The sequence below is a fragment of the Ranitomeya variabilis genome, chromosome 1, assembly GCF_051348905.1.
Source record: "Ranitomeya variabilis isolate aRanVar5 chromosome 1, aRanVar5.hap1, whole genome shotgun sequence".
NCBI lineage: Eukaryota > Metazoa > Chordata > Amphibia > Anura > Dendrobatidae > Ranitomeya > Ranitomeya variabilis.
Genome location: NC_135232.1, coordinates 846,756,794 through 846,782,668, shown reverse-complemented (window position 1 = coordinate 846,782,668; position 25,875 = coordinate 846,756,794). Strand labels below are relative to the sequence as shown.

The 25,875-nt window shown below is 44.4% G+C and overlaps 1 protein-coding gene across 4 annotated transcripts in view; it reads left to right on the top strand.

The window, feature by feature from the left end:
- Positions 1 to 25,875, top strand: part of USO1 (USO1 vesicle transport factor) — a 123,528-nt gene that overhangs the window by 38,750 nt on the left and 58,903 nt on the right. For 2 of the 4 annotated variants that reach the window (XM_077276490.1, XM_077276476.1), the window contains exons 3-5: positions 5,915 to 5,979; positions 7,083 to 7,156; positions 14,551 to 14,562. In XM_077276490.1, coding sequence (XP_077132605.1) covers positions 5,915 to 5,979; positions 7,083 to 7,156; positions 14,551 to 14,562 — 151 coding nt within the window. The remainder of the gene's footprint in view (positions 1 to 5,914; positions 5,980 to 7,082; positions 7,157 to 14,550; positions 14,563 to 25,875) is intronic. The other 2 variants (XM_077276497.1, XM_077276484.1) reach the window with 1 other exon arrangement.

Sequence of the window (25,875 nt, the reverse complement as noted above, 5' to 3'; positions counted from 1 at the left end):
CTTTGCAGAGCCCTATTCCCTTAAGGGGGATTGATGCTACGCCATTGGCCAAGAATAAACCTCAGTACTGGACTCAGTTGACCATGTACATGGCTCCAGCACATCAGGAAAATATTCGCTTTCTGGTGTTGCATAATTTGCATGATGTTGTTGTGCTGGGTTTTCCATGGTTGCAGGTACATAATCCAGTGCTGGATTGGAAATATATGTCTGTGACTAGTTGGGGTTGTCAAGGGATACATAGTGATATTCCTTTGATGTCAATTTCCTCTTCCCCTTCTTCTGAAGTTCCTGAGTTTTTGTCAGATTTCCAGGATATATTTGATGAGCCCAAGTCCAGTTCCCTACCTCCTCATAGGGACTGTGATTGTGCTATTAACTTGATTCCTGGCTGTAAGTTCCCTAAGGGCCGACTTTTCAATCTGTCTGTGCCAGAACATGCCGCTATGCGGAGTTATGTAAAGGAGTCTTTGGAGAAGGGGCATATTCGCCCGTCTTCGTCACCGTTGGGAGCGGGGTTCTTTTTTGTTGCCAAGAAGGATGGCTCCTTGAGGCCCTGTATAGATTATCGCCTTCTCAATAAGATCACGGTCAAATTCCAGTACCCTTTACCTTTGCTTTCTGATTTGTTTGCTCGGATTAAGGGGGCTAGTTGGTTTACCAAGATCGACCTTCGAGGGGCGTATAATCTTGTTCGTATTAAACAGGGTGATGAATGGAAAACAGCATTAAATACGCCCGAAGGCCATTTTGAATATCTTGTGATGCCGTTCGGGCTTTCTAATGCTCCATCTGTGTTTCAGTCCTTTATGCATGATATCTTCCGGAATTATCTGGATAAATTCAAGATTGTATATTTGGATGATATTTTGTTTTTTTCCGATGACTGGGAGTCTCATGTGAAGCAGGTCAGGATGGTATTTCAGGTCGTTCGTGCTAATGCGTTGTTTGTGAAGGGGTCTAAATGCCTCTTTGGAGTTCAGAAGGTTTCTTTTTTGGGTTTCATTTTTTCTCCCTCGGCTATTGAAATGGACCCTGTTAAAGTCCAGGCCATTCATGATTGGACTCAACCCACATCTGTGAAGAGCCTTCAGAAATTTTTGGGCTTTGCTAATTTTTATCGCCGCTTCATTGCTAATTTTTCCAGTGTGGTTAAGCCTCTGACCGATTTGACGAAGAAAGGCGCTGACGTGATGAATTGGTCCTCTGCGGCTGTTGAGGCCTTTCAGGAGCTTAAACATCGTTTTACTTCTTCTGCCCCTGTGTTGCGTCAGCCAGATGTTTCTCTCCCTTTTCAGGTTGAGGTTGACGCTTCTGAGATTGGGGCAGGGGCTGTTTTGTCTCAGAGAAGTTCTGATGGCTCTTTGATGAAACCGTGTGCTTTCTTCTCCAGAAAGTTTTCGCCTGCTGAGCGTAATTATGATGTCGGCAACCGGGAATTGTTGGCTATGAAGTGGGCATTTGAGGAGTGGCGACATTGACTTGAGGGAGCCAAGCATCGCGTTGTGGTCTTGACTGATCATAAGAATCTGACTTACCTCGAGTCTGCCAAGCGGTTGAATCCTAGACAAGCTCAATGGTCTCTGTTTTTCTCCCGTTTTGATTTTGTGGTCTCGTATCTTCCGGGATCTAAGAATGTGAAGGCTGATGCCCTTTCTAGGAGTTTTTGCCTGATTCTCCGGGAGTCCTTGAGCCGGCTGGTATTCTCAAGGAGGGGGTGATTCTTTCTGCCATCTCCCCTGATTTGCGGCGGGTGCTTCGGGAGTTTCAGGCTGATAAGCCTGACCGCTGTCCAGTGGGGAAACTGTTTGTTCCTGATAGATGGACTAGCAAGGTAATTTCTGAGGTTCATTGTTCAGTATTGGCTGGTCATCCTGGGATTTTTGGTACCAGAGATTTGGTTTCTAGGTCCTTTTGGTGGCCTTCCTTGTCGCGGGATGTGCGTTCTTTTGTGCAGTCCTGTGGGACTTGTGCCCGGGCCAAGCCTTGCTGTTCCCGTGCCAGTGGGTTGCTTTTGCCTTTGCCTATCCCTGAGAGGCCCTGGACGCATATTTCCATGGATTTTATTTCGGATCTTCCTGTTTCTCAGAAGATGTCTGTCATCTGGGTGGTTTGTGATCGGTTTTCTAAGATGGTCCATTTGGTACCTTTGCCTAAGTTGCCTTCCTCCTCTAATTTGGTTCCTTTATTTTTTCAGCATGTGGTTCGTTTGCATGGCATTCCGGAGAATATTGTGTCTGACAGAGGTTCCCAGTTTGTTTCTAGGTTTTGGTGGTCCTTTTGTGCTAGAATGGGCATTGATTTGTCTTTTTCTTCAGCATTTCATCCTCAGACAAATGGCCAAACGGAGCGAACCAATCAGACCTTGGAAACCTATTTGAGATGCTTTGTGTCTGCTGATCAGGATGATTGGGTTACCTTCTTGCCGTTGGCCGAGTTTGCCCTTAATAATCGGGCTAGTTCGGCTACCTTGGTTTCGCCTTTCTTTTGTAACTTTGGTTTTCATCCTCGTTTTTCTTCGGGGCAGGTTGAGCCTTCTGACTGTCCTGGTGTGGATTCTGTGGTGGACAGGTTACAGCAGATTTGGACTCATGTGGTGGACAATTTAACGTTGTCTTAGGAAAAGGCTCAACGTTTTGCTAACCGTCGTCGGTGTGTTGGTCCCCGGCTTCGTGTTGGGGATTTGGTCTGGTTGTCTTCTCGTCATGTTCCTATGAAGGTTTCTTCCCCTATGTTCAAGCCTCGCTTTATTGGTCCTTATAAGATTTCTGAAATTATCAATCCGGTGTCTTTTCGTTTGGTCCTTCCAGCTTCTTTTTCCATTCATAATGTGTTCCATGGATCTTTGTTGCGGAGATATGTGGCGCCCGTGGTTTCCTCCGTTGGTCCTCCTGCTCCGGTGTTGGTTGAGGGGGAGTTGGAGTATGTGGTGGAGAAGATTTTGGATTCTCGTTTTTCGAGGCGGAAGCTTCAGTAACTGGTCAAGTGGAAGGGTTATGGCCAGGAGGATAATTCTTGGGTTGTTGCCTCCAATGTCCATTCTTCCGATTTGGTTCGTGCTTTTCACTTGGCTCGTCCTGATCGGCCTGGGGGCTCTGGTGAGGGTTCGGTGACCCCTCCTCAAGGGGGGGGTACTGTTGTGAATTCCGTTCTTGGGCTCCCTCCTGTGGTTGTGAATGGTACTTTTGTGAGTTCTGCCCTTGGGCTCCCTCTGGTGGTTTCGAGTGGAACTGCTGCTCCTTGAGTTTTGCTGTAGCAGCTGCTTTCACTTATCGTTTCTCCTGGCCTTGCTATTTAACTTGGCTCTGGTCTTCAGTTCATGCCAGCTGTCAATGTTTCAGGGTTGGATTCAGTTTTTTCCTTGGATATTTCTCATGGCCTGTCCATTTCAGCAAAATATAAGTTCTTGCTAGTTCTTTTGTTGTCCATTTGCTTTGGACTTTATTGCTCAGCTCATGTTATGTTTCTTTTTGTCCAGCTTGTCATTATGATATATTCAGGCTAGCTGGAAGCTCTGGGGAAGCAGATTTGCCCCTCCACACCGTGAGTCGGTGTGGAGATCATTTTTGTAAACTCTGCGTGGATTTTTAGGTTTTAATACTGACCGCACAGTATCCTTTCCTATTTCTGTCTATCTAGATTAGAATTGGCCTCCTTTGCTAAAATCTGTTTTCATTTCTGTGTATGTCATTTCCCTCTCCACTCAGTCAATACTTGTTGGGGGCTATCTTTCCTTTTGGGAATTTCTCTGAGGCAAGATAGTTTTCTGTTTCCATCTTTAGGGGTAATTAGTTCCCACGCTGTGACGAGGCGTCTAGGGAGTGACAGGAACGTCCCACGGCTATTTCTAGTGTTGGTGTTAGGATTAGGATTTGCGGTCAGTAAAGTTACCACCTCCTCAGAGCTTGTCCCATGTTTCCTTTTAACCACCAGGTCATATCAGTGTTGCTCCTTAACCACCAGGTCATAACAGGGCTCATTATCTAAATTCCCTATCAGTATGTCACTGGCGTCTATCGGTGAACCTTTAGGTTTAAAGGCCTGATATACTTTGTAAAGTTTGATAGTTGAGGTTGGAGGGTCTCCCAGTATAGATTTAAAGATTGTTTGCAGCAATACTTTAGGGTCTTCTTGAACGTTTGATTCAGGTATACTCCGTTCTCTCATGTTGCACCTCCTTCCCCTGTTTTGAATGTCCTCAATATGAGTATGTAGGTTTTCCACAGCTCTCATTTGTTATATTTATCAACTGTTGAAGACCCACTACATGAGATCTGGTAACATCTTGGACCCCCTCCAGAGTGTCCTGTGAGGTGCTGCAAATCTTGTCTGACACATGCAATTTCAGATCTACAAGCTTCTTTTACTTCTGTAATTAAAGTTTTAAAGTCCTCCTTAGTAGGCAAGTGGCGTAGGTACTTCTTGCAAGTAGAGAAGGATGAGGAAGACCCATGTCCATCCATTCATAATCTGATGGAGCGGGGGATGAGTTCCATCCCTCTGTGTCCTTATTGTGGCCTAGTTTCAGTGGAGTTCCTCCCAGGTATGTGACCTCACCAAGGTCCTAGTATTATTGGGCCCTTTTAGAAAATGATATATCTTGTAAACTGTGGTACCTATTCACATGGAATGCATTTTGATGGCGCTGGGCAGCCCGCCTGATCTAATAGAAGGGTGTAACTACTGGGCTGTTAACCTGGATGCTGTCCTTCAGTATGTAAAACAGGGCCTGATATTAGAAAAAGGAGTCTATAAGAAAAGAGGGAAAATAGCAACCTTCGATAAATTGTGGTCTTCGCGGCTCGCCATGGGATAGGTTCATAATAAAAGAAGGGTGTATAGTGTGAGGCATACAGATCTACATGAGATGATAGAAACTCTATAATCCCGATGGTTAAGTTATTAAAAGAGATGGGCTGTCTGTTTGGGAGGGGGTGGATTAAGTTGGGAATGGGGGGGGTCTGTTTTGGGGTGAAAACTCTGTATTGAAATATAAGAATGTAACAAGTTAATTGCCATGTGATCCTAAATAAAAATTTATTTGAGTAAAAAAAAAAAAAAAAAAACCTGGATGCTGTGCATTGCCATAGTGTGAAAAGCGCCACATGCAAGTCTTTATTGTGCATAAATATAGCAAGCAACCACCCCCTCCATGAATTGGTAGGCTGTGAGCAGTTGCCTCATCGGTATTCTTGCACCTGTGTTACTGCTATCTTAACTACATGGGTCCACTGCATCCTGCTAGTGCATTTGTTTGGAGACCTGGGCAGGTAAAGATCTCTGCCTTTTTGCTGTATTTTTGTCCTTTTAGAAAATGATATACCTGGTCTGGGGGAACTTGGGTCCGAGGGCCAGAGTGCGGTGGGGTGGACTCAGGAAGGTCTTTTTTATGTTCTATGCCCAAGTCCAGGGTGAGCTGTCAGGCCTCTGTTCTGGGAGGTAGGCTGAGGGGCACACAACCCTAGCTCAAGATACGTCTGCGGGAAGTCAGATAAAGAGATGGGGCCAAGATTCCCAGCCAGATTCTTCTCCATTATTGAAGTGACTGGAGCCTCTCCTACCTCAGTGCCGACTACAAAAATCTCCGTAGCGTGCGTGCAGGGGCTATGTCCATCATAGGCCAGGATGGTGCTGAGATGCGGGAGCCCGTCAGCTCCTTGATGAGCAAAGCATTGAGTGCTATAGCTGGTGCATGCGGTCATGGGTCTTGCCCTACCAGGGACCCATTCAGATAGATCTGCTGGCCGGTTCTTTAGTGGGAAAGCCCTTATTTTAGCAGCTCCTGGCGCGAACTCCTCTCACATGCGTCCTCTCAGGTCAGCATCCTGAACACCTTCTGTTTTTTGTTGTTATATTGAAGCCCATGTAGTTTAATAAGCCAATAAAAACATTTATTTTCTCTTTCTATGACCAGAAATATCGTCTTGAGGTTGGCACCCAGGCAATGGACCATCTGCTGAGTGTATTACAGTCTGACCGGTAAGGGACAATTACTTTTTCATCTAGTTATAAAGTTACCGTTGAAAAAAGGCGTTTGTTCATCACGTTTAACCTTTTATACTTGCATTACTACCAGAAACCTTGATCTCAATACAAATGATTAGTTCTCATATTTTCTATTTATTTGTTTTCGTGCACATGGATAGAAAACAAAGCAATAAACCTGAAGTGAATGTTTTGGCTTTAATGTAGCAAAAGGCAGAGGTCTCAGTGGGCAACACCATTTTCTTTTCTGCTCTCATTCTTATAAATAGCCGGGAGTATGCTTACACTGGTTTTCAGCATGTCCCAAAGGACACTTCTGTATATACTGAAGTGTTGACTCCTCAGTCAGTGGTTCTAACTGGGCTTGTTGTGTACGAAGCACAAATTCAATTCTTCTCCATAGTATTTTATGTGTGAATTCTTCATGGAGGTGTGTCCATAAAATTGACATTTATCAAGTATTTATACACTAGAAAATGTCTGATCGTTAGAGGGTCCCTAGTAATCCATATTTCTGTGTGGTCCTACGGTTAATGAACAGATCGGCAGGGCAAATGCACAACCACTGATCCATTTTAAACCCTCCATGAACAAAGCCTTAGCTATTAGCCGAGTTGTCTGACTTGGGGCTCGTGCACACGACCAGTTATATTGGTTTTCATGGTTGTGCAGAACCTCTCCTGCCCATTCTACATGCTAGGTGCCTTTCTATTCATCTTCTGTTCTCCTATGGAGACAAAAGTGCATTAAGAAGAGATTTTGGGTATGTCCACACTGTGTCTTTTTCCAGCAGTGAAACATGTCCATTTTTCAAGCAGAAGACACCTTAGGAAACTCTCCTCTTCTCAGAAACCCTTAAATCCAGCTTGGCGCGTTTTGAAGGCCTGACGCGTTTGAAAGAAGCAGAAATATATAATGTAATGTAAATAACAAGTCGTTTTTCCATAGAGATGAATATGTTCATCCTTTTGTGTATTTTTTGCTGTTTTCCACAAAAATGGCGAAAAAAGATGTAGCGTGAACACACCCTTACACTTCATAGACCTAAACATATCCTAATACTGAACGGTTTATCCAATGTACATTGTATCTTTCAGTGCTGATTCTGAAATAATCGGCTATGCTCTGGACACACTCTACAACATCATGTCTAATGATGTGGAAGAGGCAGGTAAGTCATGAGTCTCACCTAGATGCTCTCTTATTACTCACCTCTTGCACTTACCATTTGTAAATCTGAATGAAGTTTTCACAAAAATATCATCATCATCCACTGAAATGATTTTACATTATTCAGCTAACAGTAAGCGCCTGTCTGTCTCACAGCCAGAAGTTCTCTTTATTTATTGTGCATTCGTCTTATAGTCCCCATCCCTTGTAGAGAAAACACATGAAATGTTCTCCATGAACGTGATATCACTGTGACAGTGCCTAATATACGCAAGTAGTTACCATTTAAACTGCCGGTTCCATGGTCTCTTAATAACCTGGGCTTTTTTTTTTTGTTATCCAGTGCATCTAAAAAAAAACCCCCAAAAAATAAAAAGATGAGACAACTCAACAAGTAGTCTTAGCTAAAAGCATCCTACCATTTTTTGCATAGAGAGTTCCTTCACAGATCTAAGTGTCCACCATGGTTAGATAGCAGGGGTGGGCAATTAATTTTCCCGAGGGGCCACATGAGAGACCTTGACTGTTGTGGAGGGCCGAACCAATATGATGAAATTAATTGTGCACAATATTAATATTAGTATATTAATTGTAATTATATTAATCTTAATTGTATCTCTTAATATTTAGCAGAATTAACCCCTTTCTGCCAGCTGATGGAATAGTACGTCAGCTGGCAGAACCCCCGCTTTAAGGTGGGCTCCGGCGGTGAGCCCACCTTAAAGCCGCGACATGTCAGCTGTTTTGTACAGCTGACATGTGCGTGCAATGAGCGCGAGCGGAATCGCGATCCGCCCGCGCCCATTAACTAGTTAAATGCCGCTGTCAAACGCAGACAGCGGCATTTAACTACCGCATCCGGACGGGCGGCCGGAAATGACGTCATCGCCGACCCCCGTCACATGATCGGGGGTCGGCGATGTGTCAGGAAGGTAACCATAGAGGTCCTTGAGACCACCCTGTGGTCGGCGCTCACAGCACACCTGCAATTCTGCTGTGTAGCAGCGATCTTATGATCGCTGCTACATAGCAGAGCCGATCGCGTTGTGCCAGCTTCTAGCCTCCCATGGAGGCTATTGAAGCATGGCAAAAGTGAAAAAAAAAGTAAAAAAAAAAAAATGTGAAAAAAATAAAAAAAATATAAAAGTTTAAATCACCCCCCTTTCGCCCCAATCAAAATAAATCAATAAAAAAAAAACCAAACCTACACATGTTTGGTATCGCCGCGTTCAGAATCGCCCGATCTATCAATAAAAAAAAAGAGTTAACCTGATCGCTAAATGGCGTAATGAGAAAAAAAATCGAAACGCCAGAATTACGTTTTTTTGGTCGCCGCGATATTGCATTAAAATGCAATAACGGGCGATCAAAAGAACGTATCTGCACCAATATGCTATCACTAAAAACGCCAGCTCGGCACGCAAAAAATAAGCCCTCACCTGACCCCAGATCACGAAAAATGGAGACGCTACGAGTATCGGAAAATGGCACAATTTTTTTTTTTCTTTTTTTGCAAAGTTTGGAATTTTTTTTCACCACTTAGGTAAAAAATAACCTAGTCATGTTAGGTGTCTATGAACTCGTACTGACCTGGAGAATCATAATGGCAGCTCAGTTTTAGCATTTAGTGAACCTAGCAAAATAGCCAAGCAAAAAACAAGTGTGGGATTGCACTTTTTTTGCAATTTCACTGCACTTGAAATTTTTTTCCCATTTTCTAGTACACGACATGGTAAAACCAATGATGTCGTTCAATAGTACAACTCGTCCCGCAAAAAATAAGCCCTCACATGGCCAAATTGACGGAAAAATAAAAAAGTTATGGCTCTGGGAAGGAGGGGAGCGAAAAACGAAAATGAAAAAACGGAAAAAGCTCCGGGGGTGAAGGGGTTAAGTAAGCTGACATCCCCCTATATAACGTATGAGCACGCACATCCTGTCTATATACCATATGAGCCCATATAGAGCCTCCTATATTCAATATTAGCCCCCACATAACCTCTCTATGTACAGTATGAGCCCCCACATAGCCTCCTATGTACAGTATGAGCCCCCACATAGCCTCCTATGTACAGTATGAGCCCCCACATAGCCGCCTATGTACAGTAAGTATGAGATGACATCTGTCCATCTCCAACTAATATTTCTGTAACTGTCTTTAACTTTTATCAGCATTGCAGAAACAATGTAGGTTAGGCTGATGTCGTAGTCCTAACTCCAGTGGACAGAGTTGTTCATGTATTAGCCATGAAAAGCTGAGATGGAAACAACCATTTAACCATAGCAACTAGGGCTATTAGTTGATTATCAAGGATTGTTAGAATTGGGCTCCTCCTTTAAAATAACTTCTAAGACCCTTCTATATATGTCTATTCATTGTATTGTGAGGGCAGGTTCACAAGGGCTTATAGAACATTGTTCATTTTCATGCTGAAAACTGACAATATTTTACTCACTTGTCACCTGTGTGTAGTCCGAGTACAATGCTTTTTTTGGAATAACACCAGAAAACCATTTAGTTTCCTATGTTACAGAATTGCAACGTTTCCGTAAAAAACAGTAGCTATACTATGGCTCCTTATGGAATCCTTTGGTTTTTTTTGTGTGCACTCATATGCTTGAATGGGCAAGTGTAACTCAGTTTACGGAAGAAACTAGTGCATTCTGCAATTTTTTTCAGAGGCAGATTTGGTCGGTGAAAAAAAAAAAACGCTCATCTGCACTGCTCCATTGAATAACATTGGTCCGAGTGCTGTCCGTTTTTTTTATTTTTTTTTATGGATAGCACTCGCACTGAAATTTTAGTCGTGTGAACGAGCTCTGAAACTGATGGCACAATTAATCTTGCAGTTTCCTATAGGAGCACCTACAGGTGCTTCTCACAAAATTAGAATATCATCAAGAAGTTAATTTATTTCAGTTCTTCAATACAAAAGTGAAACTCATATATTATTATGTAGAGTCATTACAAACAGTGATCTATTTCAAGTGTTTATTTCTGTTAATGTTGATGATTATGGCTTACAGCCAATGAAAACCCAAAAGTCATTATCTCAGTAAATTAGAGTTATTCATAACACCAGCTTGAAAAATGATTTAAATTCCAAAATGTTGGCCTGCTAAAATGTATGTTCAGTAAATGCAATCAATACTTGGTTGGGACTCCTTTTGCATCAATTACTGCATCAATGCGGCGTGGCATGGAGGCAATCAGCCTGTGGCACTGCTGAGGTGTTAAGGAAGCCCAGGTTGCTTTGATAGCAGCCTTCAGCTCGTCTGCATTCTTGCGTCGCTCATCTTCCTCTTTACAATACCTGATAAATTCTCTATGGGGTTAAGGTCAGGCGAGTTTGTTGGCCAGTCAAGCACAGTGATACTGTTGTTTGTAAACCAGGTATTGGTACTTTTGGTAGTGTGGACAGGTGCCAAGTCCTGCTGGAAAATGAAATCTCCATCTCCAAAAAGCTTGTCAGCAGAGGGAAGCATGAAGTGCTCTAAAATTTCTTGGTAGAACGCTGCACTGACTAAAACACAGTGGACCTACACCAGCAGATGACATGGCTCCCCAAATCATCACGGATTGTGGAAACTTCACACTAGGCCTCAAGCAGCTTGGATTGTGACCTCTCCGCTCTTCCTCCAGACTCTGGGACCTTGATTTCCAAATTAAATGCAAAATTTACATCTGAAAACAACACCTTGGACCACTGAGCAACAGTCCAGCTCTTTTTCTCCTTGGCCCAGGTAAGATGTTTCTGGCGTTGTCTATTGGTCATGAGTGGCTTGACACAAGGAATGTGACTCTTGTAGCCCATGTCCTGGATTTGTCTGTGTGTGGTGGCTCTCGAAGCCATGATTCCAGCAGCAGTCCACTCCTTGTGAATCTCCCCCCAAATTTTTGAATGGCCTTTTCTTATCAATCCTTTCAAGGCTGCGGTTATCCCAGTTTCTTGCGCACCTTTTTCTACCACACTTTCTCCTTCCACTCAACTTTCCATTAATATACTTGGATACAGCACTCTGTGAACAGCCAGCTTCTTTAGCAATGACCTTTTGTGGCTTACCCTCCTTGTGGAGTCTGTCAATGACTGCCTTCTGGACATCTGTCAGGTCAGCAGTCTTCCCCATGATTGTGGAGCCTACTGAAACAGACTAAGGGACCTTTATAAACGCTTAGGAAGCCTTTGGAGGTGTTTTTTTTGTAATTATTCTAATTTACTGAGATAATGACTTCTGGGTTTTCATTGGCTGTAAGCCATAATCCTCAACATTAACAGAAATAAACACTTGAAATAGATCACTCAGTTTTTATTGACTATATATAATATATGAGTTTCACTTAATTTATTTCAGTTCTTCAATACAATAACTTTTTGATGATGTTTTAATTTTGTGTTAAGTACCTGTATGTTCCCTATGATATTAATTGTGTGGTCGGCACCAGGCTGAGCTGGACAGAAGAGGTTGCATGCAACTTTTCTCTGCCTGGCTTTGTGCGCTAGGATCATCATCAGGTTGAGAAACAACTTGCTGCACAAAACTCATGGGAAACTAGCCTAACAATGTAAATTGGAAGTTGTGATAAAAATGTATGTTTGTAGGACAGATAACCGTGAAAGCTATTTGAGGACGTACTACATATTTACATTAATACCAGTGATGCTGCTCCTTGAGACAATTTTGCGTTTGCAAAATAGTGACTTCCACACATATTAATAGGTAGAATTTGGTCATCCCTGGATTTTACATTGGGTTCACAGACTTGAATGTTCTTTAGGATTAGTGATGAGCGAACGCGCTGATATAAGGTGTTATCCGAGCATGGTTGTGTGCTAACGGAGTATCTTCGGCGTGCTCGACTACTATGCTCTAGTCCCCGCGGCTTTTCGACAGCCGCAACACATGCATGGATTGTCTGTTGTTCAATCCTAGACTGTTGTGGCTGTCAGAAGAGCTGCAAGAAATCCTGTTGAAGACAGTTAGCACACAAGCATGCTCAGATAATATGTTATCAGAGCACGTTCGCTCATCACTATTTAGGAAATCTTCAAAAGAAGGAATAGATTATGACACTCCAAATTCCTAACAGTTAGGGTACCGTCACACAGTACCATTTTCATCGCTACGACGGCACGATCTGTGACGTCGCAGCGTTGTATGATTATCGCTCCAGCGTCGTAGACTGCGGTCACACGGTGCAATCACGGCGCTGGAGCGATGCCGAAGTCCCCGGGTAACCAGGGTAAACATCGGGTTACTAAGCGCAGGGCCGCGCTTAGTAACCCGATGTTTACCCTGGTTACCAGCGTAAACGTAAAAAAAACAAACAGTACATACTCACATTCCGGTGTCTGTCCTCCGGCGTCTCCGCTTCTCTCCACTGTGTCTGCGCCAGCCGGAAAGCACAGCGGTGACGTCAGACGTCACCGCTGTGATCGCTTTCCGGCCGGCAGGCGCTCACAGTGCAGAGAAGCTGAGACGCCGGAGGACAGACACCGGAATGTGAGTATGTACTGTTTGTTTTTTTTACGTTTACGCTGGTAACCAGGGTAAACATCGGGTTACTAAGCGCGGCCCTGCGCTTAGTTACCCGATGTTTACCCTGGTTACAAGCGAACACATCGCTGGATCGCTGTCACACACAACGATCCAGCGATGTCAGCGGGTGATCAAGCGACGAAAGAAAGTTCCAAACGATCTGCTACGACGTACGATTCTCAGCAGGGTCCCTGATCGCTGCTGCGTGTCAGACACTGCGATATCGTAACGATATCGCTAGAACGTCACGAATCGTACTGTCGTAGCGATGAAAATGGTACTGTGTGACGGTACCCTTAGCCTTGCGTGTTTGCAGTAGGTTGATCTCTTTAGCACAGGTTACATCTTAGGGTTTGTTCACACATGGCACCTATGCTGCAGCATGGCAGTAAAATAATTTGATGTGGTTTCTTGGCGATTAGTAGTGGAGTACATGTTTTTATCCTTCACTGTTACTCGCCATTTCAGTTGTTGGAGACTGTGCGTTATTTGCTGCTTTTTTCTCACCCCAGCGCCACCACTTTTGGACATACCTGTAGGACATCTTGGAGTTGCTGCTAGTTTGCATTAGACCTGATAAGGATGTATGACCTGTTTTGTTATGTCCGCCTTCATGAATTCAGGAATTAGCCGCTTACTCTGATTTTGCTCCCTTGCCAAATTGTTCATGCAGTTGGTCGATTCCCTTCGTGGAGCCTCCTTCCCAGAGATGCAGGTGAACTAGCACCTACGAAAACACTGCTTCTGGCAAACAGACAGGCTGCTTTTGTTGGTGCAGTGACCCACCACCACCATGCACGTTCCACTGCCCGCAGCAGCATCATGTTGGACATTGTCACATTTGCTTTTTTTCCCATGTACCTTTTTGCAAAATGTTGTTTGTGCATCGTCCGCACTTAGATGGTAGCAACGCCGGTAACACTTCTTGAATTTCTGCCGTTATTTTGCTTTATGAAAATGGGAGAAACTCAGGAGTATAAGGATAAGAAATACTTTATTGTTACATATACATAATAGTTACTTAGTACCAAAAGACAAACATGATAAAAACCAGGATGGTGATAAGAGTGGATAAGGATCACCAGGTGTGCCACATCTATGGGGTCAGCATGCATACAGTGTAAGTAAGAGACCTCTGCTGTAATGGCACATACATACGTTGGCACAAAAATAATGATGAACAAGGTTACTCTTACCGCTGCTGAATCCCAAGATGATGCACACCAGGGTGGATCCCTAGGTACGGTCCCCAGGTGTGCATCATCTTGGGATTCAGCAGCGGTAAGAGTAACCTTGTTCATCATTATTTTTGTGCCAACGTATGTATGTGCCATTACAGCAGAGGTCTCTTACTTACACTGTATGCATGCTGACCCCATAGATGTGGCACACCTGGTGATCCTTATCCACTCTTATCACCATCCTGGTTTTTATCATGTTTGTCTTTTGGTACTAAGTAACTATTATGTATATGTAACAATAAAGTATTTCTTATCCTTATACTCCTGAGTTTCTCCCATTTTCATATCGCTTTTATGGAGTTGGTTTTCTATGGTGAGGGGTTGCTGGGCACTACTTAGTGTTACCCTATTCCTCTCAGTATCGAGTATGTTGCCTGGTTTTGGTATTATATTAACGTTATTTTGCTTTGTAGCCAGGCAGATCTGTGCGTGAATGATGTCCTGCTATAACAGGAGCTCCGCCGTTGCAGCGTTGCTCGGTCTCTGTCGTATGTGACTGTGTGGCTTATTAACATGGCATGCTCCCATCACCACCGATGTATACCTTGTATATTCTAGCCTTCATTTATCTGTCTTGTGTTGTAAACTTCTCTTTCTTTCTTCCATGTCTTTGCAGCCGAATCTGAAGGTAAAATTGGTGTCTGCATGCCGTTCTCATCCCACATACTCACTAACTGGTGTTGGTTTAGCTTTGTCTGTTCCCATGTCCTGTAGACCCCTAATGAACTAATCTTTAATATGAGCAGTATTTATGCAATTTCCATGGGTTGTATCAGATTACAATCAATGATCTTTTTTTTTTTTTTCTTTCCTCTTGTCCAATGGCTCTGTGTCTATTATTGCTTTTCAACTCTATTAAAGTCAATGCCATACCAGTCACAGTCTATGAACAGAAGTGGCGATGTTTCTGGGGAAAAACAGACTTGTCTTGCTAATATCACGCACTCCTGTTAAAGGGGATATCTGGGACTTTGTAAAAAATAAGTGTGCTTAAGCACTAACAGACAGACAGTTGCTACTTACCTGCCTGTTGTGCCCGACTTTGTTCTTTTGCAGCACAGAGCGGTCACAGGCTGCTCCTGCCGGCGATTCAGCTGCCTCTAACGTCATTTCGACAGAGTACCGGCTTCTTTTCCGATGGGGCCTAACTGCCAATATCCTGCTGATTGGCAGCTGACTCTCCCAGTTAGGCAGCGGGGTGTTGGCTGTTAGTCAGAATGACATTGGCAGTCCCGCCCTGTCAGCAGAGCAGAGCTGAAAAAAGGCCCCTGCTCTGTTGACGTGACATTCCAGATATCCCCTTTTAAAGAGGACGTCACCAGATTAAAAGTGACCAATTTTTGCTATTATTTTATTCCCACTGTTTACCTAAATATTCCAGTTTCTTCTTTCCACCATACAGTTCGAGATATGGGCCTATTTAATTAATGCTAATTTTTGATCTGAAACAAGGGGGTGTGGCTCCCTGCATAATAATGCAGAGCCACCTAAGGCCAGAATTGTGTGAGCCACGCCCCCTTGTAAAGACAATAAAAAAAAACACCCATAGCTTTTCAACTATATAGTAGGTTTTAAAAATGATAACAAGTTGAATACTCATGGGAGCTGCGGTAATTAAATAAGCTGAAAAATTACCACTTTTCACCTGGTGACAGGTCCTCTTTACTTAAATAAGATCTAATTCTAGCATCTCCAAAAAGGACCAATAACCAGATGATACTGAATGTAGGACATACCTGGTCTGTACTAACATACTACTAACAACACCTAATTTATTGAAAACATTCCTATAACTAGACTGAAATGTCCACGCTGTAGCTTTATGAAACCATTAGCAGATTAGAATCTGTGTTTAATGGCGGCATTGTGTTCCTTTTAAAGCAAGCAATTCAGAGATAAAAGTAGCGTGTGTACTCGAGTATAAGCTGAAGCCCCTAATTTTGCCACAAAAAACTGGGAAAACTTATTGAATCAAGTATAAGCCTAGGGTGGGAAATGCAGCAGCTACTGGTAAATTTCAAAAATAAAAATCGATACCAATAAATGTAAAATTGAGACAGTAGGTTAAAGGGAAGGTGCCACCAGTTTTCTTGAATTTTTTTTTTTATGAAATTAAGCTTAAAATAGTAAATAAAATGTATTAATGCAATGTTTGCACTGTTTGCAAACATTTCTATATGAAAAATATTCTATATTTTCTTACAAATATATATATTGACCACTAGGGGGAGCATTTTCCGTTTTAGACCTCAAGCAGCTATAGTAAGACTTACCAGCTTTACTGTTAGCTGGAAAATCTGGGCAGTAACTGCTGACATCAGCATTTCCCTCCCCTTTTGGGTGGTCTAGTATCCCTGGGGCAGAATGAAGAGCAGCATCACAGGGCAGCGCCATTTTGTGTGTGACTGCTCTGTGATCTGCTATCACACAAGTGGTGTGTGTGTTAGTGAGGTGTCGTTCGTGAACCAGCCAAAACAAAGAGCCGGCTCCCTGCTGTGAATGAAAGGAGTCGGCTCTGCAGCGTGAGTGAGCCCAGTGTTTTTTTTTGTTTTTTTCTTGTCTGTGCCTGGCAGCTTCTCAGATTCAGCCAGTGAAGTGTGACTGTGACTCCTGTGGGAGGAGCAGACAGCAGAGAGGGAGAGTGGAGTCTGTGGACTGTAAATAAATGCATGTGAGTTACCATGTGACCCAAAGAAAGGGGCAATATTACACTGGCTGGAGTGGCTTCCTCCCTGGTGTGTGACTGTGTAGGAGGAATGACAAATTGTATGTTCATCATCATCAACTGCAATGACCTGTGAGTTACCTTTTGTCCCAAATAAAGACACACTTTACTGTGGCCTCATCCATGGCATATATACATAGATGGTGGCCCGATTCTAACGCATCGGGTATTCTAGAATATACATGTCCACGTAGTATATTGCCAAGCCACGTAGTATGTTGCCCAGCCACGTAGTATATTGCACAGCCCACGTAGTATATTGCCCAGTGACGTAGTATATTGCCCAGCCACGTAGTATATTGCCCAGACACGTATGTAACAGGTTAAAAAAGAGTTAAAATAAAAAATAAACATATACTCACCTTCCGAGGGAGCCCTTGTAGTCCTGTCGCCTGTGTGCGGTGCACGAGGCAGCTTCCTGTCCCAGGGTTGGCTGCGCGCAGGACCTGTGATGACGTCGCGGTCACATGACCGTGACATCATGGAAGGTCCTTCTCGCATACCATCCTTGGCACTGGAGCCTGCCGCCTGCACTGCCAAGGAGAGGACGCGACGACGGAGGGTGAGCATAGCAGGTTTTTTTTAATTATTTTTAACATTACATTTTTTTTTTACTATTGATGTCGCATAGGCAGCATCAATAGTAAAAAGTTAGGGACACACAGGGTTAATGGCAGCGGTTACGGAGTGCGTCAAACACGGCATAACGCGGTCCGTTACCGCCGGCATTAACCCTGTGTGAGTGTGCCTGCCGGGGGGTCTGTACGGCCTGCCGGAGGATCTGTACGGCCTCTCCGGGGGGGTCTGTACGGCGTCTCCGGGGTCTGTACGGCCTGCCCGGGGGTCTTTGTGTCTGTGCAGGCATCGTCCGATGGGACTACAAGGCCCATCGGACGATGCCTGCTAGACTGACAGTGATTGACACATTAGCCAATGATGGGACAGTAGTAGTCCCATCATCCGGCTAATGTGTTGAATATAAAAAAAAAAATACTCCATACATACTCCATACATGCTACATACATACATACTACATTCATACTCCATACATACATACATACTACATTCATACTCCATACATACATACTACATTCATACTCCATACATACATACATACTACATTCATACTCCATACATACATACTACATTCATACTCCATACATACATACATACTACATTCATACTCCATACATGCTACATACATGCTACATACATACATACTACATTCATACTCCATACATAAATACATACTACATTCATACTCCATACATACATACATACTACATTCATACTCCATACATATACTACATTCATACTCCATACATACATACTACATACATACTACATACAGTACATTCATACATTACATACATGACATACATATACAGGTCCTTCTCAAAAAAATTAGCATATAGTGTTAAATTTCATTATTTACCATAATGTAATGATTACAATTAAACTTTCATATATTATAGATTCATTATCCACCAACTGAAATTTGTCAGGTCTTTTATTGTTTTAATACTGATGATTTTGGCCTACAACTCCTGATAACCCAAAAAACCTGTCTCAATAAATTAGCATATCAAGAAAAGGTTTTCTAAATGACCTATTACCCTAATCTTCTGAATCAACTAATTAACTCTAAACACATGCAAAAGATACCTGAGGCTTTTAAAAACTCCCTGCCTGGTTCATTACTCAAAACCCCCATCATGGGTAAGACTAGCGACCTGACAGATGTCAAGAAGGCCATCATTGACACCCTCAAGCAAGAGAGTAAGACCCAGAAAGAAATTTCTCAACAAATAGGCTGTTCCCAGAGTGCTGTATCAAGGCACCTCAATGGTAAGTCTGTTGGAAGGAAACAATGTGGCAGAAAACGCTGTACAACGAGAAGAGGTGACCGGACCCTGAGGAAGATTGTGGAGAAGGACCGATTCCAGACCTTGGGGAACCTGAGGAAGCAGTGGACTGAGTCTGGTGTGGAAACAGGTGCCGCATTCCCCAGGTAAAGCCACTTTTGAACCATAAACAGCGGCAGAAGCGCCTGACCTGGGCTACAGAGAAGCAGCACTGGACTGTTGCTAAGTGGTCCCAAGTATTTTTTTCTGATGAAAGCAAATTTTGCATGTCATTCGGAAATCAAGGTGCCAGAGTCTGGAGGAAGACTGGGGAGAAGGAAATGCCAAAATGCCTGAAGTCCAGTGTCAAGTACCCACAGTCAGTGATGGTGTGGGGTGCCATGTCAGCTGCTGGTGTTGGTCCACTGTGTTTCATCAAGGGCAGGGTCAATGCAGCTAGCTATCAGGAGATTTTGGAGCACTTCATGCTTCCATCGGCTGAAATGCTTTATGGAGATGAAGATTTCATTTTTCAACACGACCTGGCACCTGCTCACAGTGCCAAAACCACTGGTAAATGGTTTACTGACCATGGTATTACTGTGCTCAATTGGCCTGCCAACTCTCCTGACCTGAACCCCATAGAGAATCTGTGGGATATTGTGAAGAGAAAGTTGAGAGACGCAAGACCCAACACTCTGGATGAGCTTAAGGCCGCTATTGAAGCATCCTGGGCCTCCATAACATCTCAGCAGTGTCACAGGCTGATTGCCTCCATGCCACGCCGCATTGAAACAGTCATTTCTGCCAAAGGATTCCCGACCAAGTATTGAGTGCATAACTGAACATTATTATTTGATGTTTTTTTTGTTTGTTATTAAAAAACACTTTTATTTGATTGGACGGGTGAAATATGCTAATTTATTGAGACAGGTTTTTTGGGTTATCAGGAGTTGTAGGCCAAAATCATCAGTATTAAAACAATAAAAGACCTGACAAATTTCAGTTGGTGGATAATGAATCTATAATATATGAAAGTTTAATTGTAATCATTACATTATGGTAAATAATGAAATTTAACACTATATGCTAATTTTTTGAGAAGGACCTGTAGATATACAGTACATTAAACAGATTACATACTCACCGTTACTTGTCACTTTGCTCCCCGAAGCATGTGTCATCTGTAAAAAATATGAAAAAAACAAACAACCAATATACTCCCTGTCCGCAGAAATCCACCAGTGTCCCACGACGATCTCCCGTGGAAAGCAGCAGCATCAGATAAAAAAAACGGATCCGGCAGAAAAAACGGATCAGGCAGAAAAAACGGATCCGGCGGGAAAAATGGATCCGGCGGAAAAAAACAGATCCGGCGGGAAAAACCAGATCCGGTGGGAAAAAACATCCGGCGGGAAAAAACGGATCCAATTGAAAAAAAGGATCCGGCGGAAAAAAACGGATCCGGTGGAAAAAAAACGGATCTGGCGGAAAAAAACAGATCTGGCGGGAAAAAACAGATCCGGTGGGAAAGAACAGATCCGGCGGGGAAAAACGGATCCAATTGAAAAAAAACGGATCCGGTGGAAAAAAAACGGATCCGGCGGGAAAAAACTGATCCGGCGGGGAAAAACGGATCTGGTGGGAAAAAAAACCGGATCCGGCGAAAAAAAAACAGATCCGTCAGGAAAAAATTGGATCTGTTGGAAAAAACGGATCCGGTTGAAAAAAATGGATCCGGCGGAAAAAACGGATCCGGCAGGAAAAAGCGGATCCGGCGGGAAAACAACGGATCCGGCGGGAAAACAACGGATCCGGTGGAAAAAACGGATCCGGCGGAAAAACTGGATCCGGCGGAAAAAAACTGATCCTGCAAATGTGCTCGCAGGATGCCTTTTTTACCCATAGACTTGTATTAGTGACGGATCGTGACGGATGGCCACACGTCGCGTCCGTCGTGCAACGGATCCGTCGTGTTTTGTCGGACCGTCGGCACGAAAAAACGTTCAAGTGAACTTTTTTGTCAATCGCATCCACCATTTTCTACCGCGCATGCGCGGCCAAAACTCCGCCCCCTCTTTCCAGACTTTAGAATGGGCAGCGGATGTGTTGAAAAACTGCATCCGCTGCCCACGTTGGGCACAAATTTCACAACGTGCGTCGGTACGTCGGCCCGATGCATAGCGACGGACCCGTACCGACGCAAGTGTGAAAGAGGCCTTTATGAGCGTTGAATTAAAAAAAAAAAAAAAAAAAAAAAAAAAAAAAAAAAAAAAATGGAGTGGGCTCAAGTGCAATTTTCTGCGCCAGAGGGGAAAAGCCGACGGCTAGGGGCCAATATCTGTAGCCTGCTATGAATATCAGCCCGCAGCTGTCTGCATAGCCTTTACTGGCTATTAAACTAGGGGGACCCCCCAAAAAAAAATTACGTGGGGTCCCCCTAAATTTTATAGCCAGAAAGGCTACGCAGACAGCTGCGGGCTGATATTCATAGCCTAGAGAGGGGCCATGGATATTGCCCCCCCCCCCCCCGGCTACAAATACCAGTCCACAGCTGCCCCAGAAATGGCGCATCTGTAAGATGCGCCAATTCCGGCACTTAGCCCCTCTCTTCCCACTCCCGTGTAGCGGTGGGATATGGGGTAATAAGGGGTTAATGTCACCTTGCTATTGTAAGGTGACATTAAGCCGGGTTAATAACGGAGAGGCGTCAATAAGACGCCTATCCGTTATTAATCCAATAGTAAGAAAGGGTTAATAAAACACGCACACATTAGTAAAAAGTATTTTAATATTCTTCATTTCACCATACTTACCATACTTCAGCGCCTGCAAAAAACGTAAAATAATAAACCGTATACTACCTGTCCGCCGTAGTCCAATTAATAACGAGTGTCCCACGACCATCTCCCCTATAGAACAGTGACATCGGGTGATGTCACTGCTCTATAGGACCCTCAGTGACACACTGACAGGAGACAATGGCTCCTGCAGTGCATCACTGAGAGGTTACTAAGGTCCAAAGTCTTTCTTTATGGCAAAAAGCTGTGTGGGAAAATGTCTCACCCAGCAATGCCATAAAGTGAGACTAGGGACTTTTTTTTTTTTTACAGCAGCGGAGGAATACAGTGGTGGAAGGATACCTTCCTGCCCTCATTGTGTTCCTGGAGCCCCTGGAGAACAGTCGCATTATCTTATGCTGCTGCTCTCCATGGGAGATCGTCATGGGACACTCGTGGATTTCTGCGGACAGGGAGTATATTGGTTGTTTGTTTTTTTTCATATTTTTTACAGATTACAATGGCTTCGGGGAACAAAATGACAAGTAATGGTGAGTATGTAATCTATGTTTCATGTATGTATGTCTGTATTGTATGTAATGTATGAATGTATTGTATGTAGTATGTATGTAATCTATGTTTAATGTACTGTATGTCTATATGTATGTATGTAGCATGTATGTAGCATGTATGTAGCATGTATGTAGCATGTAGTATGTGCAGCGCCCCAGAGTCCTGGTCGTTGCAGTACTGTTGCTCCGCCGCTAAGGGGGGCTATGGTACGTCTGATGGCACTGAAGGAGTTCACCTGACCAGGTATCACAGACACCAATACACTTCACAGTCTGGCCTCCAGGGGGAGCTAAGGGTGCTATGTATTAGGCCACTCCTCACAGTCTGGTAAAACTGGGGGTTGGATAGGAAGTTAGACAGAAAGCTGACTGGGTTGGAACCAGGCAACACCTTGTGGCAGAGGGTGTTGCAGGGGAAGATTCAGAGGGGTCCCTGTCAGGGGTGGGATCCTGACAGAGGCCTAGCGAACAGAGAGAACGTTACGGGACCGCGCCTGCACGAGATAGCGGCGGTGCCCTAAGAAAGGACAAGAAGCGAGGTATATTGTGCTGAGTGAGAAACGAGATCAACGCAACAAGGAGAATACCAGTAGGAGTCGTGCTGTAAGACGAGGCAACATCCTACTGAGGCGCGCAGCCGGTGGCCGGAACGCCGAGGAAGTATTAGGCTCCAAGCAATACTTCAAACCTACGGCAGGACAGTCAGTTATAGGCGGGCTGTCTCGCCTAAATCACCTACGAAGACACAGGGAGGGCAACAACAGGAGAAGGGCGACACTAGAGTCCAGGAAGAGCTCCGAGCCTCCCCGTCATACGGGTGCGTCCTAACCATAGCATCTGGGGGACGTAGAAGAACATCATAATCGAGTTGTGAGGAAACTTAAGAAACAGACACAACAGTTGTGGGGACTATCCCGTAAGCACAGCAGGGGAGGACCACAACACACAAGCGCTAGAAGGTAGGCACAGATTTCCACCTGCAAAGGGAACTCTGGAGGTGCCATCGGACCGGCCGGACTTGCGCAGCCCGGTTAACCGTATTCCAGACTGAGGATCCTGAAGCCTTCAGTAAAGAGGTAAAGAGACTGCAACCTGGTGTCCTCGTTATTTACTGCGGCCTGCACCACATCATAACATCTTCACTATACCTCCACCTTCATTGTACGCCCCTCAGCAGGGTCACGGACCGGGTCTAGCCACCGTGACAACCCCAGAGCAGAGACTCAGAGGCCCGGTACCGGGTGCCCCTCGGCCCTGCGGCAGTGGGGGCGCTACGTATGTATGGATGTATGTATGCAGTATGTATGTAGCATGTATGGATGTATGTATGTAGCATGTATGTAGCATGTGTGTAGCATGTATAGCATATATGTAGCATGTATGTAGCATGTATGTATGGATGTATGTATGCAGTATGTATGTAGCATGTATGTAGCATGGATGGATGTATGTAGCATGTATGCAGCATGTATGTAGCACGTATGTAGCATGTATGGAGTATTTTTTTTTTTCATTCAACACATTAGCCGGATGATGGGACTACTACTGTCCCATCATTGGCTAATGTGTCAATCACTGTCAGTGTAGCAGGCATCGTCCGATGGGACTTGTAGTCCCATCGGACGATGCTTGCACACACGCATAGAGACCCCCCACACACGGGGAGAGAATGCAGGGGGGAGAGGAAGGAGAGTGACACGGGGGGAGAGAATGCAGGGGGAGAGGAGGGAGAGCGACATGGGGAGAGAATGCAGGGAGGAGAGGAGGAAGAGCGGCACGGGGGGTGGGAGAGAGTGCAGCTTACCGGAGATCTCCGGGACTGTGTGCAAGTGGGGAGGCGGAGACATAGCAGGAGAAGCACCCTGGGAGGGCAGCGTGTGAGGAGCAGAGGATGTCTGCTCAGAACATGCAGTGCCTGGAGTACAGACAGAGGAGCAGGGAGATAAATCACCCGCACTCTCCGGCTCCAGTCAGCGCTTCTGTTCTGCACCTGCAGCGATAGAGAGCAAGTGGATCTGGGCAGATAGCACTGGGCTATAGTAAAATGGCTGCTAGTCACACCTACAGCAGTGAGTTGTGCAGCCCACAGAGGCGTGCCCAGCTCACTGCTAATGCCTCTTCAATGTTATAGATAGGGTCCGCAGCGGTCTATTATCTCCTATGTCCATGGGGTGCCGTAATATGACACTGCTAGTGTCGTGCTACTACTGTGAAACCAAGATGTCAGCCCCCAGTTCCTTCTTTCTACTGGTATAACACACAAAATCTTTTTTACATGCATTCAAATCTTGGTTATAACAGCATGTTATGCTACATTACATTGATTAATGAATGATCTACAAACGCGGTACCTTACCTTTAAATGTTTTTGAATATCCATATTGAATCAGGAGCCCCATATAATGCTCCATACAGTTCATGATGGGCCCCATAAGATGCTCCATACAAAAAATATGCCCCATATAATGCTCCATATTAAAATATGCCCCATATAATGCTGCACAAGGGTTAATAATGGCCCCATGAGATGCTACATATTAAAATATGACCCATATAATGCTGCACAAAAGGTTAATGATTGCCCCATAAGATGCTCCATAGAATAATATGCCCCATATAATGCTCCATAAAGGTTTATGGCCCCATAATATGCTCCATAGAATGCTTCATAAAGGTTGATGGCTCCATAAGATGCTCCATAGAACAATATGCCCCATATGCGGCTGCTGCGATTAAAAAATAAAAAATGACATACTCTCCTCTCGTCACTGGGGGCCATTTGCCAGTGTCCTAAGCAGGCGGGGACACCGGCGCGCTATGGGGGTCAGGTGCGGGAGTCGCCGCTGGCTCAGGACACCGACACTTGCGATATTCACCTGTCCCTGTTCCACCGCTGCGCTGTGTCTTCCGGGTCTCTGCAATGACTGTTCAGGCAGAGGGCGCGCATTAAACACATCATCGTGCCCTCTGACCTGAACATCGCAGCTAGAGGACGTGGAAGACGTAGCCCGGCGGTGGAACGGGGACAGGTGAATATCGCATGGCTCACCCTCCCAGTCATACTTACCCTCTTGGCACTGTCTCTGCACTTCCTGCTTCTCCGTTGTCCTGGGGCAGCAGCTCCTTCCAGTGCTGAGTGGTCACATGGTACCGCTCATTAAAGTAATGAATATGAGCTCCACGCCTATGGGAGTGGAGTCGCGTGCATATTCATTACTTTAATGAGCGATACCACGTGACCGCTGAACACAGGAAGAGCTGCCAGTGCCGGAGACCATCTGAGAAGCAGGGACTTGCAGAGACCGCACCAGGAGCAGGTGAGTATGATGTGACAGCCGCCGACTCCTGCCGCTCCCCTGCCGACCCCCTGTGACAATGACTCGAGTATAAGCCGAGAGGGGCATTTTCAGACTAAAAAAAATGGGCTGAAAATCTCGGCTTATACTCGAGTATATACGGTATACTGGATATACAGGTAATTAGTGGAAACTTCAAGCTGTAGGTGTACAGTAGGATAGGAGTATATGTATTCATGTGTGTATATTATTATTAATCACACAATTGCCATTTGTTGTCTGGCAATGTTCTTTATTTTGCTACATGGTAATGTTTTTAATTTGTCAAATTACTTTTTTTTTTTTTTTTTGGATCGAGTGGTAGATTAGGAGCAAGCTCCATAGTCAAGCTCCATTAAAAATCATTCTCACATTTCCAATACTAAGAAACAATAGAAGCTGTTACATAGATAAAATTGGGCCTATCTGCGTCCCACAAAGTGATACTAGAAGGTTAAAGGGACTTTGTCACCTGAATTTGGAGGGCTATGTAAATGCCCTGTGTCCGGTCTGATGGACGGTGTTTCCTCTTCTTTCATTCACCCCTTCCTTTCCAGCTGGCCGCAATATTTTCTTGAATTTGAGTAGGTTTCCTCCGTAGTTCACGCGTGCGCGCAGTATGCTTTGCCCAACTGCGGGCAAAGCCGAAAATCATTACTGCGCATGCACCGGCGCACTATGTCCC